The following is an 18,106-nucleotide window of genomic DNA, read 5'->3' as shown; positions in this document are numbered from 1 at the left end:
TTTTAATCTACATGGAGCAGGTGGCCACTTATTAGTACCACGATCTTTCCATTACCAGCTGTCATGCAATTGGCCACTAATAATAATTACCATAGTAATATTTTAGTGACTTAAATGTGTGCTCAAGGCAGGCGAGGTGACTCAGTCCATGTAAAATAAAACTGATTTTATTAGGTTACCGGGAGTCTTCATCTCATGTAGTAGCCTATTTTTAATTTCTTTATGGGTAAAAACTGTAAATGGAATTGACTGTACAAATTTTGTAGAGTGTGCACTACAAACCTACTATGCATTATCAATATCAACTGCAAAAATGATGTGTATTACAACCTGCAAAACTAGTATGCACTAAAAACTGCTTATATTGACTTTCTATAGTAAAATAATAGACAGAAATTTGCACACACACCCAGGCACAAGTATTGAATGAAACATTTATTGCAGAAAATGGTGTTATTCGGGATTAAGGCATACGTCTTTCCTCATTTTCTCCAGAATTTCTCACCCTGTTGAAGTAACACTGCAGTGACAGCACAGATTAGTTTTTTTCTATCTGACCTTGTTCAAACAAGCGGACAAAAACACAAGGTATCGTGTTTGTAGGGAATAATGAAAGGAAGCCATTCCTGTTAGTTCACAGGTTTCACTAAACCCTAAATGGCATGTATTAATTCCTCAACCAAATATCATTATGGATTTTACTACTTCCTTTGAATGTTGTACACTTAATCCATATCCGTATCTCTGTCACAGTTTTAGCCTCTTGGGTATTTGATTGGCTTATGAAGTCATAAGAATAAACAGCATTATCATCACAGAAACTTTAAAGCCTGCTAAAGTTTCATTAAGTGGTTGGACATCTCAGTCAGGTTATGAAGGTGATGTGAAAGGTGAAGAGCATGTATATGGTACAAGTGACTTATCAGGGCTGATGCAAATTAGAGTCTGGCCAAGAATTGCCATAAAATTCAAATTTGGAAGTATCTTAATTAATTTTAGTACACTAGTACACACAAATACCCATGCAAAATTTTTCTGGGAAGCAAGCTGGAGCATAAATAGAAGGAACAAATACTCAGAATGGAATGCTTTACACTTTCGTGAACACAATTTGTAAATAAAAATAATTTTGTAGTAAACAAGACTTTTTGGAATTAGAAACGATGTGTGTTGTATTATTAAAAAGAACTAAAAACTTATTTCATACTGAATACTTACACAAATGTAACAAAAACTTAATGCAAAAGACTTGACGTGGTTAAGCCACTGGAGTCTGGTCATATCCAAAATATTACCCTACTGCATAATAACAAGAATAGGAAATGTCAAGTGCATGGAGTGTCACTAAGCCACAGTAATATTCTTCAGTTTAAATATAATATAAATGTGTGTTGGTAAGCTGCACTCATTTAAAATTAGCATAGTCTGAGTAGATGTCAACAAAATCTTGCACAACTCTGTAGCAGAAGTCATATTGTTCCTGAAACGACAAATGGGAAATACATTATATCATAATTCACACAGTCAAAAGCCAAAACATCTACTCATTCTCTATTATTTTATTATTATTACTATTTTTCATATTATAAAATAACAGTGAAGCCATCAGATCTATGTGAACTATGCACAGTGTTTTGCATTCTTACCACAGTTTGGACCATATGTGGTCTCCGAGTGCGTAAACTCTTCACTGTCTGGAATACGTCCAGTAACCCCTCGGCTTTGACCCGCTCTAAGATGTTGCTGAGGGCAATGAAGGTTCCGGTCCGACCAGCACCAGCACTGATTTCACCAAAAAAAAAAAAAAATAATAATAATAATTCAAACCATACTTTTATGATAGGTTTTAAAGACGTTATACAAAAAATTGCTGTTGAACAATATGTAAAAATATGATGTGTGTGTGTGTGTGTGTGTGTGTGTGTGTGTGTGTGTGTGTGTGTGTGTGTGTGTGTGTGTGTGTGTGTGTGTGTGTGTGTGTGTGTGTGTGTGTGAAATCTGTAAGTGAGGGAGCGACTGAGAGTGTATGTGTACCTGCAATGCACCACTATAGGGTTGTTTCCAGACTGCTGCTGTTGTTTCTGCACTGCAGCAATAATGTCAATCATTCCCTTTCCGTCTGATGGGCTTCCAATCTCTGGCCAACCATGGAAGTGGAACTGTCTGACTAGACGGGTCTGCTTTTCCTGCAAACAGCTCAATTTACCCTTAATTTGTGCAAAATAAAGGAAGCTCCTAAGTGAAGCGTGTGTCAAATTCACTGCACATTTAACTCACTGATGCATATGACAGCAGCATGTCTCGAATGCTGAAAGTCTCACAGAGCGTGTCTCTCTTCAGCTCCAGTACATAATCTCCAAAAGAAACGCTGCCCTCTGCTGGCCAGTAACGCACGCACTTCTCCTGGAGTGGGAGTTGTTGGAAAGGAAGTGAAAGTGTGGATACTTGGTAAATGGAATTGTGGAAGAGTAACTACACATTTCTTTATGTTGATTAATATTAGTTTTGTCAAAGATTAATCACGATTAATCGCATCCAAAATAAACGTTTTTGTTTACATAATATATGAGTGTATACTTTATTTATTATGTATATATAAATACAAAGACATGCATGTATATATTTAAGAAAAATTTGTTTACATATTAAATATATTTATATATAATATAAAATATAAGAATATAAATATATAAATGTTTAAACATGTAAATATTTTCAAAATATATACTGTATGTGTGTGTATTTATGTATACATAAATATACACAGTACCCACACATATATTATGTAAACAAAAACTTTTATTTTTGATGTGATTAATCGAGATTAATCATTTGACAGCACTAATTAATATATCAATATTAAAAAGATAAATATAAACCGTTAAACTGTACCTGCTCTCTCTCTTTCAGCTCAGTCAGCATGACAATAGAGTGGCACTTCCACTCCCATACCATGCGCCAGAAGTCCTGCACAGTGTGAGCCAAAGGTGCCTGAGTTGCTATAAAGTAATCCTTCTGCCTATAACCCTGCAAAGGTAAAATCATGAGAACATTTCTCAATGCTTTGTTTAATTATACATATATATAGAGAGAGAGAGAGAGAATACATATACAAAACAAGTACTGAACAAATAGCATGTTCTTTGTTGTTTTTATCCTGAGCCCTTATTTATGTCAAGTGGCATGTGGTCTTATAATGATAATGATAATAATATAATATGTAAATACAGCCAATAGTTTTATTAATAACAATAATATTTATTTTTATTATTATTATAGGCAATATTTAACCTTTTTATGAAACATATACTTACATCTATGAAAGATGCATTAATGTAGTCTGTGAATTCTTGCCCTCTTTTCATTGATAATATTACCCTGTTGAAGTCATCTAGTAATAAGACAGGATATTAATTACAAGAAAGCACTGAAATTATAAATCTGTATCTATAAATATATATCCCTCTTCTCACATGGGATGATCTGCAGTACTCTGTTCTTTCTCATGTTGGCAGGCAGATTTCCGGTTCTCATGTTCTCCTTCATTATGCGGACATTAGTTAATTTCTAAGGAGATTCCAAACAAAACAATGTGTTAAAAATAACTTTTTATTTTTGTCATTGTATGTTCATACTAAATCATAAGATAATTCCATACTTTTGCTTAGCAAATCCTTCTAATGAGTGTAATGTGGTTCTTACTCTGAATTCTTCCTCCAGACCCACTCGGTCCATTTGTGTGTGTGTGTTGTGGAGTCTGTGGAGGTGGCCTTCTAAAGAAGCAATGTCTAACTCTGTGTCACCATACAGGTTATGCTCTAAAAGTGCCTGGTAAATGAATGAATACTGCATCTGTGGGCGAGAGAGAGGAAATCAGTGGCCAGTCACTGCTGAAATGAGTCAAATACAGAAGAGGGACTGCGGAAAGTCCTTTACGTCCGTTTGAATGAGCTGACAGCGCTGCTTTCTTATCCTGGACACAAAGCCGAACACGTCCACCCTCGCTTCAGCGTGCATCATATCCATCATCGCGTCAATCACAATGAACGTCCCAGTCCTGCCAACCCCAGCACTACACGGAAAGAAAATGAGTCGTGAGATGTGAAGTAGGGCATGAAATGAGGGATAATGAGATAATGTAGTAAAAACTGCTTGGTTTTCCATTTGAATTACTATTTTGGGCTAGATAATTATCTCAGTTCAGTTGAACATGGGATCAATTTTATATTAATGTTCATAATGCTGTGAATATTGCAGGTTTTTACCATACAGCATACCAGAAAAGGTTGGAGTTGGCCATTTCACTGCAATAAGGGACTTTTCACACTTTAATAAGTGGGAAAGTCTGTGGTTCTGGCTGAGGTGTTAACAATCCCACATGAGGGGGGCGTTTAACAGCTGAGCCTCAAGACATCTGCGTTGGTGGTTGTTTCTGCATACTTTGCATTTCAGACTGTTTGTTATAGTTGAAATGTTCATGGTTTCAAATGTTTCGACCCGATAAATAGCACTTAACACTAGCATGCACGAGTGCATCCCTATAGATCTAATAGACTGTAGTATGTAACACATTTCTATTATATACTGTACATTCATTTTTATAGGAGCCATTCACACAGAACATGGTTTTGCTTTGAAACAAGTGAAATGCAGGCAGTGGAATGGGGAAAACAAAAGGTCTCAAGACGCCTTTTTAAAAAAATGATATTATTTAATTTATGTCATTTACATTTAGTCATTTAACAGACGTTTTTATTCAAAGCGACTTACAAATGAGGAGATTGGAAGCAATCAAAATCAACAAAAGAGCAATGATATACAACTGCTATAAGTGCTAGAGTTAGAGGGTCAAATAAAGATGGAAGAGAGGTATTTTTATTTTTCGATTCTTGAAGATGGCTAAGGACTCAGCTGCTCAGATTGAGTCATGTGCAGGATGTTGCAAAAGACATTAAATAATTAAACGCATCAATATAAAGTATTTACAGTATATAGAAAAACAATGGAAAAGTAGCACTGTGGAATGGAAATACGTATTTTCTGTGAATGACCCCTTAGTCTGTAGGTGAATATATTTTAAGAATAGCCCGCAGTCTTACCTACAGTGCACTATAATTGGTCCAGCATGGACAGGGTTGACAGTCTTGACTTTCTTGAGGAACTTAAGCATGCCAATAGGGGAAAGGGGTACACCAAAATCAGGCCAGCTGGTGAAATGCAGCTGAGTGACCAACCTTGGAGGTCTGCAGCCATCAGCAGCATGCTGCAAAATCACACCAGCTTGCATAAGTCAAAAAAACCTATACATTTAAATTATATGAGCAAATACTGCCTGGCTGATTCCACCAAAATTATTGGTTACTAAATTACAGGTCTGTCAAGAGAATTAGTGTATTAGTATGTCAGCATATTATGCAGAACATTTGATTACTGATGATGTAATGTTTCAGGGAAATGACCACTCACATGCTGCACACAGAACTTCCTGATCGTGTAGTCCACCAACACTGTGACATCTTCCATTGCCACCCTCACACAGCCATAGATCCAGCAGCCCTGCTCAGGCCAGTACTGATAACACTTTTCCTGCATTTCACACACAGACATCACACATATTTAACCAAATACTTGATTACTGCAATTTATTAGTAGTGTTTTGAATTTCTTTTTTTATATTGTCCCCTTTTAAAAAAAAAAACTTTCTGCAACTATTAAGATGTTAAACTCTTACAAACGTGTGATGTCTCATCTTACCTCTTTTCTCTCTCTTGTGTTGGTCAACATGACTATAGTGGCAGATTTCTGCTCCCAAACCATCCTCCAGAAATCTCCCACTGTCTCTGGTTTTGGGCCTGAAAAAATCAAACATATTGAAAATCAAAACATAGATGAATTAAAGCTCATTTGAGGTTTACATTTTTATTGATTAAATTGCCTTCTTAATGTTTGTTACAAATGGGAAGAGGGAAAATATTTGTGCATACCTTGAGCTGCAATAAATTTGTTTTTTTCTCTGTAGCCCTATAGGAACAATCAATCCTAAGACTCAGAAAAGTACATTCATGTGCAATGTCAAGATATAAGGTATTATAGACATTATACAATGTGGTATTTATAAGGTATTAAAGTCTTATAACAATATACTTACTGTATTAGATCACAGGAATTAAAGGGATAGTTCACCCAAAAATGAAAATGTTGTCACCCTCATGTCATTCCAAACCATGACCTTAGTTCATCCTCAGAACACAAATTAAGATATTTTTGAGGAAATCCGAGAACTTTCTAACCCTCCATAGATAGCAATGTAACTACCACTTTCAAGGCCCAGAAAGGTAGCAAGGACATCATTAAAATATTCCATGTGGCATCAGTGGTTCAACCGTAATTTTATGAAGCTACGAGAATACTTTTTGTGTGCAAAGAAAACAAAAATTTAAACAATAGTCACATTGGCTTTTCTAACAATGTCCTTACTACATTTCTGGACCTTGAATGTGGCAGTTGCATTGCTGTCTGTGCAGAGTCAGAAAGCTCTCAGATTTTATCAAAAATATCTTCATTTGTGTTCTGAAGATGAATGAAGGTCTTACGGGTTTGGAGAGACATGAGGTTGAGAATTTAATGACTGAATTTCCATTTTTGTGTGAACTATCACTTTAATTTATAAATCTTTTTTTTTTTTTTTAAAGCATGGAGAAAGTACTCACATCTATATAAGAGGCATTTATGTAATCAGAGCCCATATATCCATCTATGTGTGAAAGCAGCACTCTTGAGTGGTCATCTGAGAATGAAATGAAGAGATGTATTTTATTCAACTCTAGGGACCAACTTCCTCCATTCAAATCCTAACAATCACGATTACAAAATTATACTAAACCTAAATGACACAAAACAAGCTCTTCCATGGTGTCTGGGAAGTTTGCAAGTGTGTGGAACACTTACAGGGCAGAATATTGGGATATCTGTTCTTTTCTCTGTTCTCATCTCTGCTCGCCTCTTCAAATGTTCCACAGCCAAAACCGCAAGGCAAAGACTTTAAAATAGAAGCAGCAGAAGAAAGAAACATTATGTGAGTATAAGAAAACAAAATGGAGTTAGTGTGCATGCGGAGAATGATAAAGTTTGTGTGTGTCTAAGCTCTTACATTAAATTCCTCTCTGAACAGTTTGCCATCATCTGCCAAGCGTAGGCGAAATTCTTCCTCCAGGGAGTCCAGAGGGATGGGGAAATAATGCTTTGATGGAGAGGGTGATCTGGGGAGGAGCACCACCGTTTGTTCTGACAGAGAGAGAAGAAAAACATACAGTCTGAAAGCGAGTCATTCTTCTCCTTTTACTGTTTTATATCTCTAAAGCAGATCCCAAGTTCTAAAAGCTTTGTTCTAAAAATACTGGCTTGACACAAACAGACAAAATGGCAGCAAAAAATCTCACAAATCAAAACTTACCTTGATCTTCCAAAAAGCCATTTGGCAATTTTTTGTCAACCGAGGCAACAAGATCCTTCCTTTGCTCTCTAAACCTGACAGATTTTGAAGTAAGAAATTTACAGAGAGATAGAACAAAACAAAAAGTAAAAAATGACAAAGTTCTCAATACACACCAAAATCTAAAGTTCTTTCTCATGAGAGATTGTTTAGTTGTCTGATTCCTCAGAGCAGCTGAGAGAAAATGACTCACTGACACACAATCACAACTACTTTCACATTTGTGACCCTGGACCACAAAACCAGTCTTAAGTTGCTGGGGTATATTTTTAGGAATAGCCAAAAAACAATGTATGGGTCAAAATTATCGATTTTTCTTTTATGCCAAAAATCATTAGGATATTAAGTAAAGATCATGTTCCATGAAGATATTTTGTAAATTTCCTTCCGTAAATACATCAAAACTTAATTTTTGATTAGTAATATGCATTGCTAAGAATTTAATTTGGACAACTTTTGTTTTTTTTTTGCACCCTCAGATTACAGGTTTCCAAATAGTTGTAATATGGCCAAATATTGTCCTATCCTTACAAACCATACATTAATGGAAAGTTGATTTATTCAGCTTTCAGATGATGTATAAATCCCAATTTCGAGAAATTTACCCTTATGACTGGTTTTGTGGTCCGGGATCACACACACACACACACACACACACACACACACACACACACACACACACACACACACACACACACACATATATATACTCTTAAAGGTGAAGAGTGCTATTCTATTATGTTAAAATAATTTATTCTCTCTCTGGTGAAAAGGCATCAACATCTGTAACTAAGCCTTTTGTAAGCTGATTCCCTGAAAAAGTATCAACACTGGGCATCTATGGCTCTATCTTTCGAAACATTGCTCTGTTTGTTTAATCGTAACCAATGGTGTGCATTTGGAGTGAAGCTATCTGTTGGACTGACCAATGGCAGAGAGGGGGAGTGTCAGGAAACCTATTTGTAAACCTGTGGCCGTTTACATCAAAATGTAGATTGGTCTAATTTGAATCCAAAAAATTACACCTCGTTACACCTTGGTTACTGCTAATTGGTCAGACTAGTTCTTATGTCACAGTCTTAACATAGAGATGCAGCTAGCCCCTGCAATTATTTTTGCAGTTATATCTGGAGGCCCAGAAATTACACACTTCATCTTTAACAAATAATGTATTATAATATAATGTATTATAAATTACATGTTTGAATATTTCATATCTAGGAAATGGTACAAGTTAAAGACTTACATGTACTGTACATTTATGTTCTTGGCAAAAAAGAATGTAACCAAATATTCAAGATTAATGTATTAAACAATTTGCACTATTTTTGCAATATAATTTTGTAATGTTGGGTACAAGTAATGTTAGAAAGATGAGATTACTTTACAAGAAGAGTAGGCTACTGTTCAAAACTGTGGGGCTGGTAATATTGTTTTGGTTTTTTTTTTTTTTGAAAGTCCTTTATGCTCACAAAGGCTGCATTTGTTTTATCAAAAATACAGGAAAAGCAGTTATATTGTGAAATATTATTACAGTTTAAAATATTTGTTTTTGATTTTGTTTTATTTTTGATTTTGTTTTATCTCCAGGAGCCCTAGAGAAAGTGAATCTGTTAGAGGTATGATTATCATTTCATTTGAAACTGCTGAGTTGATGTTTTGATAATAATTAAAGCTTTGGATAAATAAATTTCTGGCCTGGAAAAATGAGCGATTTTCATGTAGCGAGAATAGGAAGTTTGATGGCTATCAATAGATATTTGTACAGGCCTAGTTGGCCTGAGAGGTTTAATAAAGGAATGGAATTACAGCAGTTGGCAACACTGTAGGCCAGACTTACAAAACATAGTGCTGAGTACATTGGGGGGTCAAAAGAAGGGCTGTTCACTCATATATATTTCATTGTATCTTTGCATATAATGTATAATGTGTTATTTAGGATAGACTGTTTTTGGGGTATGTGTGTTATCCTACCTCAGAATGTAGGCGATGAGAAGAAGAAAGATGACAAGCAGGAGAGAGGTGACGAGGCCTGAGGCTAAGACATGTGAGCCTTGAGGCGCTGGAGACTCTGAACAAAGAGAAAGACAATGGAAGCGAGTGAAGTAAGATTCTCCACAGGCTTTTCAGCAGGCCCAGATGGAATATGCAGGCTTTATTCAAGAATGAAAATGCATGGAATTCTGCGTAATGGGTTCAAACTGGATAAAATTGGATATAACTTTAGTCAATTTGGCAGATGAAAGCATTTTCATATTTTAAAATGTGAAACGTTCCAATTCCAGACATTCCAATTCTATGGAAATTCAAGTTCTGGGTACAAATTGCGTGTCGACATGTTTCTAAATAATTTTAAATGGGTCCTATTATGCTCTTTTTACAAAGTCTTGATTTTGTTTACTAGGTTGTTTGAAAAACACATTATTTTTCACATATTTTACATTATTACAACACCACTCTCCCCAGTCTGGCATGAACGGCTCGAATAGTTCCTAAATCAAATGAAGGCCCGCCTTCTGAAATACAAAATGTGCTGTGATTGGTTAGCTGGGCCAGTGTGTGTTTTGATTGGCTCCACTCGGTGCCTGGTTGGGAAATGTCATGCCCCTTACCACAGCCGCCTGTTGCGAGCTTCAATGTAAATATTGCGTCAAAATCAAATAAATTTGAGCACGATTTAAACCCGGATGATTGTAAATAACCACTCTTAATTCATCTGGCTTGGGAAAGCTAGCGTGTCTCCGACATAGTGATAACACTCGTTTCCTTCTCTAGTGCAGCTCAACCAGGTCTCGTCCCATCGTCAGTATTTGTGATATCACAAATCCCGGAAAATATGTGTTGTAGTCCAAATGAGTCGTTCGTTGTAGTTTTGAAAAAAAGTGATTTCTGTTAAATAAAATATCTCCTTTTGAAATGGACTTGTGTGAGCTTTGTTACTTTGTAGATCTTTTTATGCTCAAACAGCAACATTACAGACTAACTTAAGTTGAATAAGTGATAAAGCATAATAGGACCCCTTTAAGTGAAAAACAGATATCTGAATATGATATACCTGTGGTCAGGTTTCCATGAGAGGAACTGTTTGAAATGAGAGCTGTTGAAACTAGAAACAGGACCATCATGGCTGCACATAAGAAGAGAAAACAACAAACAACTATTTGAGTTTCCTGGTAATAGATTGAATAACTGAATAATTGGTTCCTTATGATTAAATGGATAATTCACCCAAAAATGAAAATTTTGTCATTAATTACTCACCCTCATGTCATTCATAACCCGTAAGACCTTCATTCATCTTTGGAACACAAATGAAGATATTCTTGATGAAATCCAAGAGCTCTCTGACGCTGCATGGGCAGCAATGCAACTGAAACGTTCCCAGAAACATAGTAAGGACATCGGTAAAATAGTCCAAGTGACATCATTGGGTCAACTGTAATTTTACAAAGCAGCGAGAATACTTTTTGTGCACAGAGAAAACAATAATATTTCTAAAGCCGTTTTTTTTTCTGAATCTAATAATCTAACAATTTCTGAATCTAACAATTCATCTCCTCCAAGTCACGTCTTCCGCCATTATCGAGAGTATCTCTGCATGTAAACAATGGATGTGCGTGATTCTGCTGACGTAGAACATGCAGGCACTGTGCTTGTTTACGCGCAGAGAAATGCATGCACATGCATCGTGGAACTCTCCATAATGGTGCCCTAGGGTGACGTGGAGAAGAATTGTTGAATAAAGTTATTTTTGTTTTCTTTGTGCACAAAAAGTATTTTCGTAGCTTCACAAAATTACGGTTGAACCACTGATGTCACACTGACTGTTTTATCAAAGTCCTTGCTACGTTTTTGGATCTGGGAATATTTCAGTTACATTGCTGTCTATGCAGGGTCAGAAAGCTTTCTGATTTCATCAAAAATATCTTAATTTGTTTTCCGAACAAGAACGAAGGTTTGGAATGACATGAGTGTGATTTTTGGGTGAACTATCCCTTTAAAAAATTATAATTCAGTACTATTCAGAACAAATGACTTTTTCTGACAAAATTCTGCAAATGTGCAAAGGCTTCACAAGAGATTCAATTAACCTATATTAAATCCATCAATCTTTTTCTCATGCCATTCAGTAAGAATCTTCCCTCTACATGAGCAAATCTAAAATTAATTTCAATTAATGGTCCAGAGAGTTGTGGCCTCTGGAGATATGGGACCATCTACCACACACAACCAGCAGCAACTGAGAAAAGTAGGACAAGACTTTCTACTCCAGACATCATCACACTTTTAGATCTAAAAAGGTATTGTGTGTAAATTCAGCCCAACAATGGTCATTTCTATGATATGTTCAGTATATAATAAACGTAATATTAAATACAGTGGGGAACAAAAGGCAATGTGATTTGAAAATGTAAAAATGTAAAACAAAATAATAATGTTGAAACAATAAGAAGTATATCAGATTCTACTTCATTTTTAGGACAATAATCAAATGAATTTTTGGAAATTTATAAAATATTTGATTTTTTGGAAAATTATGAAGTTTGTCAGATTGATAATGTATTTTTTTAAATGCCTTAAATTAATAATTGCAATATGCAATTAGAAATGAATGTGGTTTGGTTTATAAGTGAGTGGTATTAAGACAACTGCATATATAGATGTCCAGCAAATCACCCAACACAGAAAATCTGTCACATAGCCGGTATGTGATTGATCCCCTGTGACTTTTTCAATGCCACCGAAGAGAGATTTCACATAATAATCCTTTCAAAAGCTGAAACAGAAAATCTACCTGCCACAAAACGTTAATGAACTCTGACTATAGAGATTAGAAAAGAAAACATGAAGGATATGTCTCACTTCAAGGCAACTTCTCAGTCCATTGCTTTCAAGAAAGGAGACATTAATTATTATGATACTTTTCCAGAAGGTCTCCAGGAGTCATGATATCTGTGAAGGCACTTCTGTCCTTCAATAATATATGAGTGCAGGTTTTTTCATTGTCCTCTCCGGGTGGGCTATCCTTAGATAGCCACTGCCTGCAAAGAACAAGGAATAAGGATACATTAGGAGAGGGAATTGTCTTTTCTTTAAAACCTCATAAAATGTGTAAGACAGGCAGTGGCAGAGGGGGTTGTGGAAAGAAAGAGAAGCAAACAGATCCATTTTAAATCTCTCCTTTAGAATTGTGCCAGTTGATTTGTCACCCAGAAATCAGTTTGAGAAGGTCTACCCCTGTTGGAAAACTATCAGTCTGTAGTCAAGCATGCATGGCTAACCTTATCTATACACCTTTTAATGTAGACTATTATAGTCTGAAATACCTATACTGATTTTAACCAGTGATGCTGTAATTCAGCATTGTCTCTATAGCAGCAAATAATAAGCATTTCATATTATACCACAGTAAACTAATTTATATTTTATTATTCTGTATTTGTATTTGTATTTTTTAAAAAAACTTGTTCATTTATTTATTTATTTATTTTTGATAAATCTGTGAGTTAGAAATAATGCATTTTTAAAAGAATGCAAAAGCTCTGACCATTATGGGCAAGGAGGAGAAGCGTCCCACCCATAAAAATTTTAGCAACAACCCTGGTCATAATATATTGTGTAAAACTGGGTCAGTCACTTTTGGTCATCTCAGGGCCCTGACCGGATCACATGAATGCAAATCAAATCAAGAACATTGTCAATCAAAACCAAGTGACGGTTACTCAGGCTCTAACAGCACTGAAAGCCAACATTATTTTTACATGTACCATTATTGTAAATAATGACAGTGTCTAGCCATATGCGTATATATTAAATTAAGGTTCATTTAGTATATCTGGTTACAGTCAATCTTATCCATTAAGTCGACTTTTACTCATTTCTGGATGGCCATACATTTTCATTTAGCTAAATAGAATATGTGCATATCATGAAACCTTTATTTGAGACATGCAACCATTCTTTATTTTTTCATGATCTTCCTACGAGCTGACTGTTCGGTCAACACAGAGGCTTTCATAACTGGCAGTCTGGAAGCTGTTGTTAATGTATGAGTCAATGGCCTTCATGACAAATTCTCATGAAAAAATCATGCAGACAACACCAAATGAAACAGTCCCCCAAAAGACGAAACAAAATACTGACACACTACAAGGAACAAGCAGCATCTCAAGCAGTAAAACCTGATCTGACTGTCAATACATGCTGTGACCTTGAGAAATGCATGTTGCTGCGCTCTGCAGATCTTTCATATGGAAATTGAATGCATATTGTTGGTGCTTAATAGTTTGAATAAAGAACAATGTGAGAAGAGAGCACCACTGATGAATTAAGACAGGAGGAAGTGCCTGTAACACTGAAATAATCCAGCCTCTGCTTTTCTTTGTTAGCATTATGTATGTATGTATTTTACATAAATCTCAGACACACATTTTCCCACTCATTTGCAGAGGAAAACAAAACATAAAAAGAAATAAGCTCCCCATCAACCACTAGATCCTTGGAGTACAAAACAGGAAGAGATTTTAGCTTTCAAATCCAATAGACTTCCTGTGTTAATGGGGGGGCTTTAGATCTATAGCCAGGATGTTGCCTCCCTTTTACTGATTGTTGCTTATAGTCCATTAAGACTTTTTGCTTTTCAAGACAATCTAAAATAACATCCTATTCGAATAGTGTTATAACTTTCCAAAACTACAGCCAGAAGCTCTCAGTGTATCATTTTTGTGTCAATAGCACATTCAGAGCACATTCTGGAAATCAAAGTGTTCGTTTTCATTCATGACATCAATTAATAAATTCCCTGAGCAAAAATGAGTGCAGTGTAGACATTAGTGCAGGTCCAAGTAACCATGTAGTCTCTTCAAACACAGGAAACAGATTGGATGGAGGTGTTAGCTGCGCATGGAGAGATGCTGACCAGAACACAGAAGGCTGACTCTGCACTATAACTGACCTCTATGCAAGAACGTGACTACCAGCATTTATTTTCAAGATGCATGTAATGCAGAACAAATGCAAATGCTGATGCATAATAAAAAGCCTCTTCCATAAGCTATGAGAGCTTTTACTTCTGTTCATTTCTTATGTGCATTACCAGTCTATGACTTATAGTCTATAAATTATCTATCTAAAATTCACTTAACCTTCACAAATGTGGTTTACCACATCAGTAATGGATAACTCCTAAACCGATATAAACCAAAAATCCATAATCTTGGCTGAATCTCTAGAAGCAAAATGATTTGTAACAACTTCACATTACTCACATGCAATCGAATGTCCTATAATAAGATTAAATCGATGAGAGACCTGAAACATAATCAGTTTAGTGGAAAAGGTCAGAGGCATTTGGTTCTTGTGAAATATCTGTTACCTGAGTTCACATTATGGAAGGAGAACAGTCATTTAAATCTGCCATTTCATTTATACTGACCTCTTGGCCTTGTCAGCTACGAGGGTCTTAAAACCAAAGAGTTTACCAACATCTTAAGCTTTCAGATTAGAGTGCTGTGCACAAGTAATTATGAAATTAATCTCCATTTAAGCGCATGTTGCTTTAATCCTGCCGGCTGTGCTCTCTCTCTACTAGAAACAAGGTCACGTCACACCATTGTTATACATATTACATAAACTTCAGGAAAATGCATCTATGAGATATGCTTATATTATTAAAATCCATTTTCCTAAATCCATTTTTTTTAATTCATCGCAATAATAGGATTCAAATACACAGTATGCTTTCTATGGAATGCTTTTGAGACTTAAAACAGCTTTGCTTTAATCTCTGAGAGATAAAAAGGCTAAAAGCTGGAAAATATTCCAATGCAAGAGAGGGACGGAAAGATTTGTGACTTAAGATGTTTGCAAAAATGGCTATCAATGAATAATCCGGACTTTGGGAAACTATTATTCTATTGGATGTGCAGTTTAATATAGCTTGTAGATCACTGGCATTCTCATCTGAAAATGGATTGCAGGTCTATTTTGATAGGGTCTTGAGTGCAAAATTAATGTTGTTTAAATCGAAGGCTATTTTGTTAAAACTACTGCAATTTTTGAAATGCAGAGAAAAATATTTAAACTATTTTTTTCCTATTTGTTTTTGTTGGGTTTGAGATGTTTGTAGTAGTGTTAATACATTTTAATATTTGATTATGAAGATATTTTGGTTTGCTTTAGTATGTGTAGTGCAGTGCGTCACCACATGATAATAGTAAATCTGGGTCCTGAGCGAAAGTACAGTATAAATGTCAAAGACAAAGAGTACATTATAAAAAGTCAAGTTTTATACTATTTCTACTTGACCTTAGCCTTAATTATTATTTTTAAGTATCTCAATGGAATCTGGTTGATTCTGTTATATTAAATAATATTTTTGACTTGAATACAATCTGATCATTTACATGTTTTCACATCTAAATATCTTTTACAGTGGCTCTAAAGTATTTGTGGCAAGAATGGAGATGAGTATACCAATGGCATCACCCTCAGGGCAAAATCTATCAGCCTCTTTTTCCAAACATCACATCCACACAAACAGTCTCATGAGAACTGCCTTATGCAACTTTTTATGTTCCATTAATATATGCATAATGGAATAACTCAAGTGACGAAAAGGTCAGTCAACTCTTTTCATCTATATGTCATCAGTGTAAACACAGGATGTTGATCCAACAATGCAATAACACTATTCTCCCTCCCTGTTTAACCCTTAAAAGTGCAAGAATTACACTTAATTAATGGGAAAAAAAAGAAAATAATTGTTTTTAAAATTAAACATAGAATTAGGTTTCTGATATTTTCCTGCATAATAGGATTCAGATGTTTTATGTTGTTCTTCAAAATATTGTTTTTATTTTCAATTTTATAATATGAAAATAACATGTAAAGATTCATTTTTTCTATTGCATATATTAGTAACATGGCCCGAGAATTTGCAGAAACCTCCTATCAACATTTTAATTCAATTCTTTACGTATCCCCTAGTATACAGAAACCATTTAAGGGTTAATATATCTGCGTAAGAGCTACAACATTTTTGAGCACCTTAGGCGTGTGCAAGATTTTTGGGCAACATAGGTGCGGTACGAGACAGCAGAAAAATATTGCTGCACGCAAAATGCTGTCTAGACAGGCAGCTCAGTAGATTTTAAAACACAACCCACTGACTCGTGTTCCTTATAAACAAATCTTGCAGTTATTAAATCTACAGTAAATGCATGCAGAGTAGACACTGAGACAAAAACGTAAACAGGTTAACAAAATCTCGTGTTTACACGTTAATTTGAGTAAACGACAAAATGGGCGATGCTGACAGAATGAATTATTTCGAACTCATCATCACGAACGTGACTGAAAGCGTCGTAAAACATATTTCCTTTTACCGGAGAAAAACGATGCAAATGATAAATGGACTCATTTTCGCAAAGTAATAATTGCAGTATTACCAGTGTTATGTCCCAGTTCATGTAAAGTGTCTGTAAAATCCAGTGTTCAGTGCTGATGGTTGTTGGGGATGCTGTGCAGATAGTGTCTGTGGTCCCTCCTCTCTAGTCTACGAGCGCCGGTGCCTGCCGTGTGATGATGATGATGCGCCGTCCGTGCGTCACTCTCATTTATGGTGGAAAATTTTTCCCGTCAGTTATCACATCTACATGTACTCTGGATATGTGAAATTGCAAATAATGTTATTATTTTAGATGCTGGCCAGACAGCGAAAACGTTGGTTTAAAAAAAAACGATAATAATAATTGGGGGTAAAATGGCGTGAATGTGTTTTATATTTGTAAAAAAAATTATTTTTGAACTGTAAAATTTAAGTCATGTACAAATTCGGAAATATCTCTTTGAGGAATGTCAATAGACTTATAATAATATGTTGTCTGCAGCTGGACATAGGCCTATCTCTAGTGTCCATACGGCAGCAGTTTCAGGCCAGCTATTGCAGCATATAGCTCAGACCTGAAGTTAAAGTTTGTACTACTGCAGAACCATAGAGCCATGCATGATAGTTTCAAGCCAGCAATCTCAGACCTGAAGTTAGTGTGGAGATTATATTTTAGTATTTGAAGTTAGTTCTGCTGAACCACTGCACCAGCAGACAACAGTGCCAGGCCAGCAATCTCTGACTGTTTAACCATTCCAGATCTCAGCCAACTATTTTCTTTTTCTGGCTGACCACATCTAACTTAGCCAAACAGAAGCCTTTTGCTTTTTATTTTCTTTCATTTGGCCAGACTCACACCAGTGATCAGCTTAATGCCTAATGCTGCTGACACAAGACTGTGAGGAAGAAAAAAAAGAAAAAAAAAAGCCAGAGTTGTTGAATGTAAGCCAGATTTGGCCCAGACTCTGTTGCTATCTGTGAAGGACTGATGAAATTGTTAAATGGATGTGAATGTGACTGCATGGCATTATCCAGTGTCCATGAAATCAATGATTAGCTATATCGATAATAATATAGATAAACATTTTATAGGCATACAACATTATGCTCTAGTCTAGTAGATGATCGTGCTGTGACTAAATACTGATTGGAAAAAGTATTGATCCTGTCTTCCTGTTATGTTTTTGACCAGCAGGCTCAGTTAACAGATGCGGTGCCCTGTGCAT

The 18,106-nt window shown here is 35.7% G+C and overlaps 1 protein-coding gene across 3 annotated transcripts; it reads right to left on the bottom strand.

The window, feature by feature from the left end:
* Positions 1-420: 420 nt before the first annotated feature.
* ptpreb (protein tyrosine phosphatase receptor type Eb) lies at positions 421-17,088 on the bottom strand. Of its 3 annotated transcripts, none has more exons than XM_042742461.1 (21): positions 16,942-17,088; positions 12,356-12,534; positions 10,548-10,619; positions 9,467-9,563; positions 7,454-7,527; positions 7,151-7,284; positions 6,949-7,039; positions 6,711-6,787; positions 5,985-6,021; positions 5,755-5,852; positions 5,467-5,586; positions 5,100-5,263; positions 3,937-4,072; positions 3,703-3,852; positions 3,474-3,567; positions 3,315-3,391; positions 2,893-3,027; positions 2,278-2,403; positions 2,035-2,186; positions 1,647-1,782; positions 421-1,480 (listed from the first exon to the last, which is right to left on the bottom strand). In XM_042742461.1, exons 3-21 carry the CDS (start codon positions 10,615-10,617, stop codon positions 1,406-1,408), a joined length of 2,043 nt encoding a protein of 680 aa, XP_042598395.1. In that variant the 5' UTR covers positions 10,618-10,619; positions 12,356-12,534; positions 16,942-17,088; the 3' UTR covers positions 421-1,405. The 3 variants fall into 3 exon arrangements, with proteins under 3 accessions (XP_042598395.1, XP_042598396.1, XP_042598397.1); XM_042742462.1 differs by having other exon boundaries at positions 12,415-12,534; XM_042742463.1 differs by lacking the exon at positions 12,356-12,534 and having other exon boundaries at positions 16,942-17,035.
* Positions 17,089-18,106: the final 1,018 nt, after the last annotated feature.

This window comes from Cyprinus carpio, chromosome B17, assembly GCF_018340385.1.
Source record: "Cyprinus carpio isolate SPL01 chromosome B17, ASM1834038v1, whole genome shotgun sequence".
Lineage (NCBI taxonomy): Eukaryota > Metazoa > Chordata > Actinopteri > Cypriniformes > Cyprinidae > Cyprinus > Cyprinus carpio.
The sequence above is the reverse complement of the archived record's forward strand: the minus strand, read 5'-3'. Positions and strand labels throughout refer to the sequence as shown.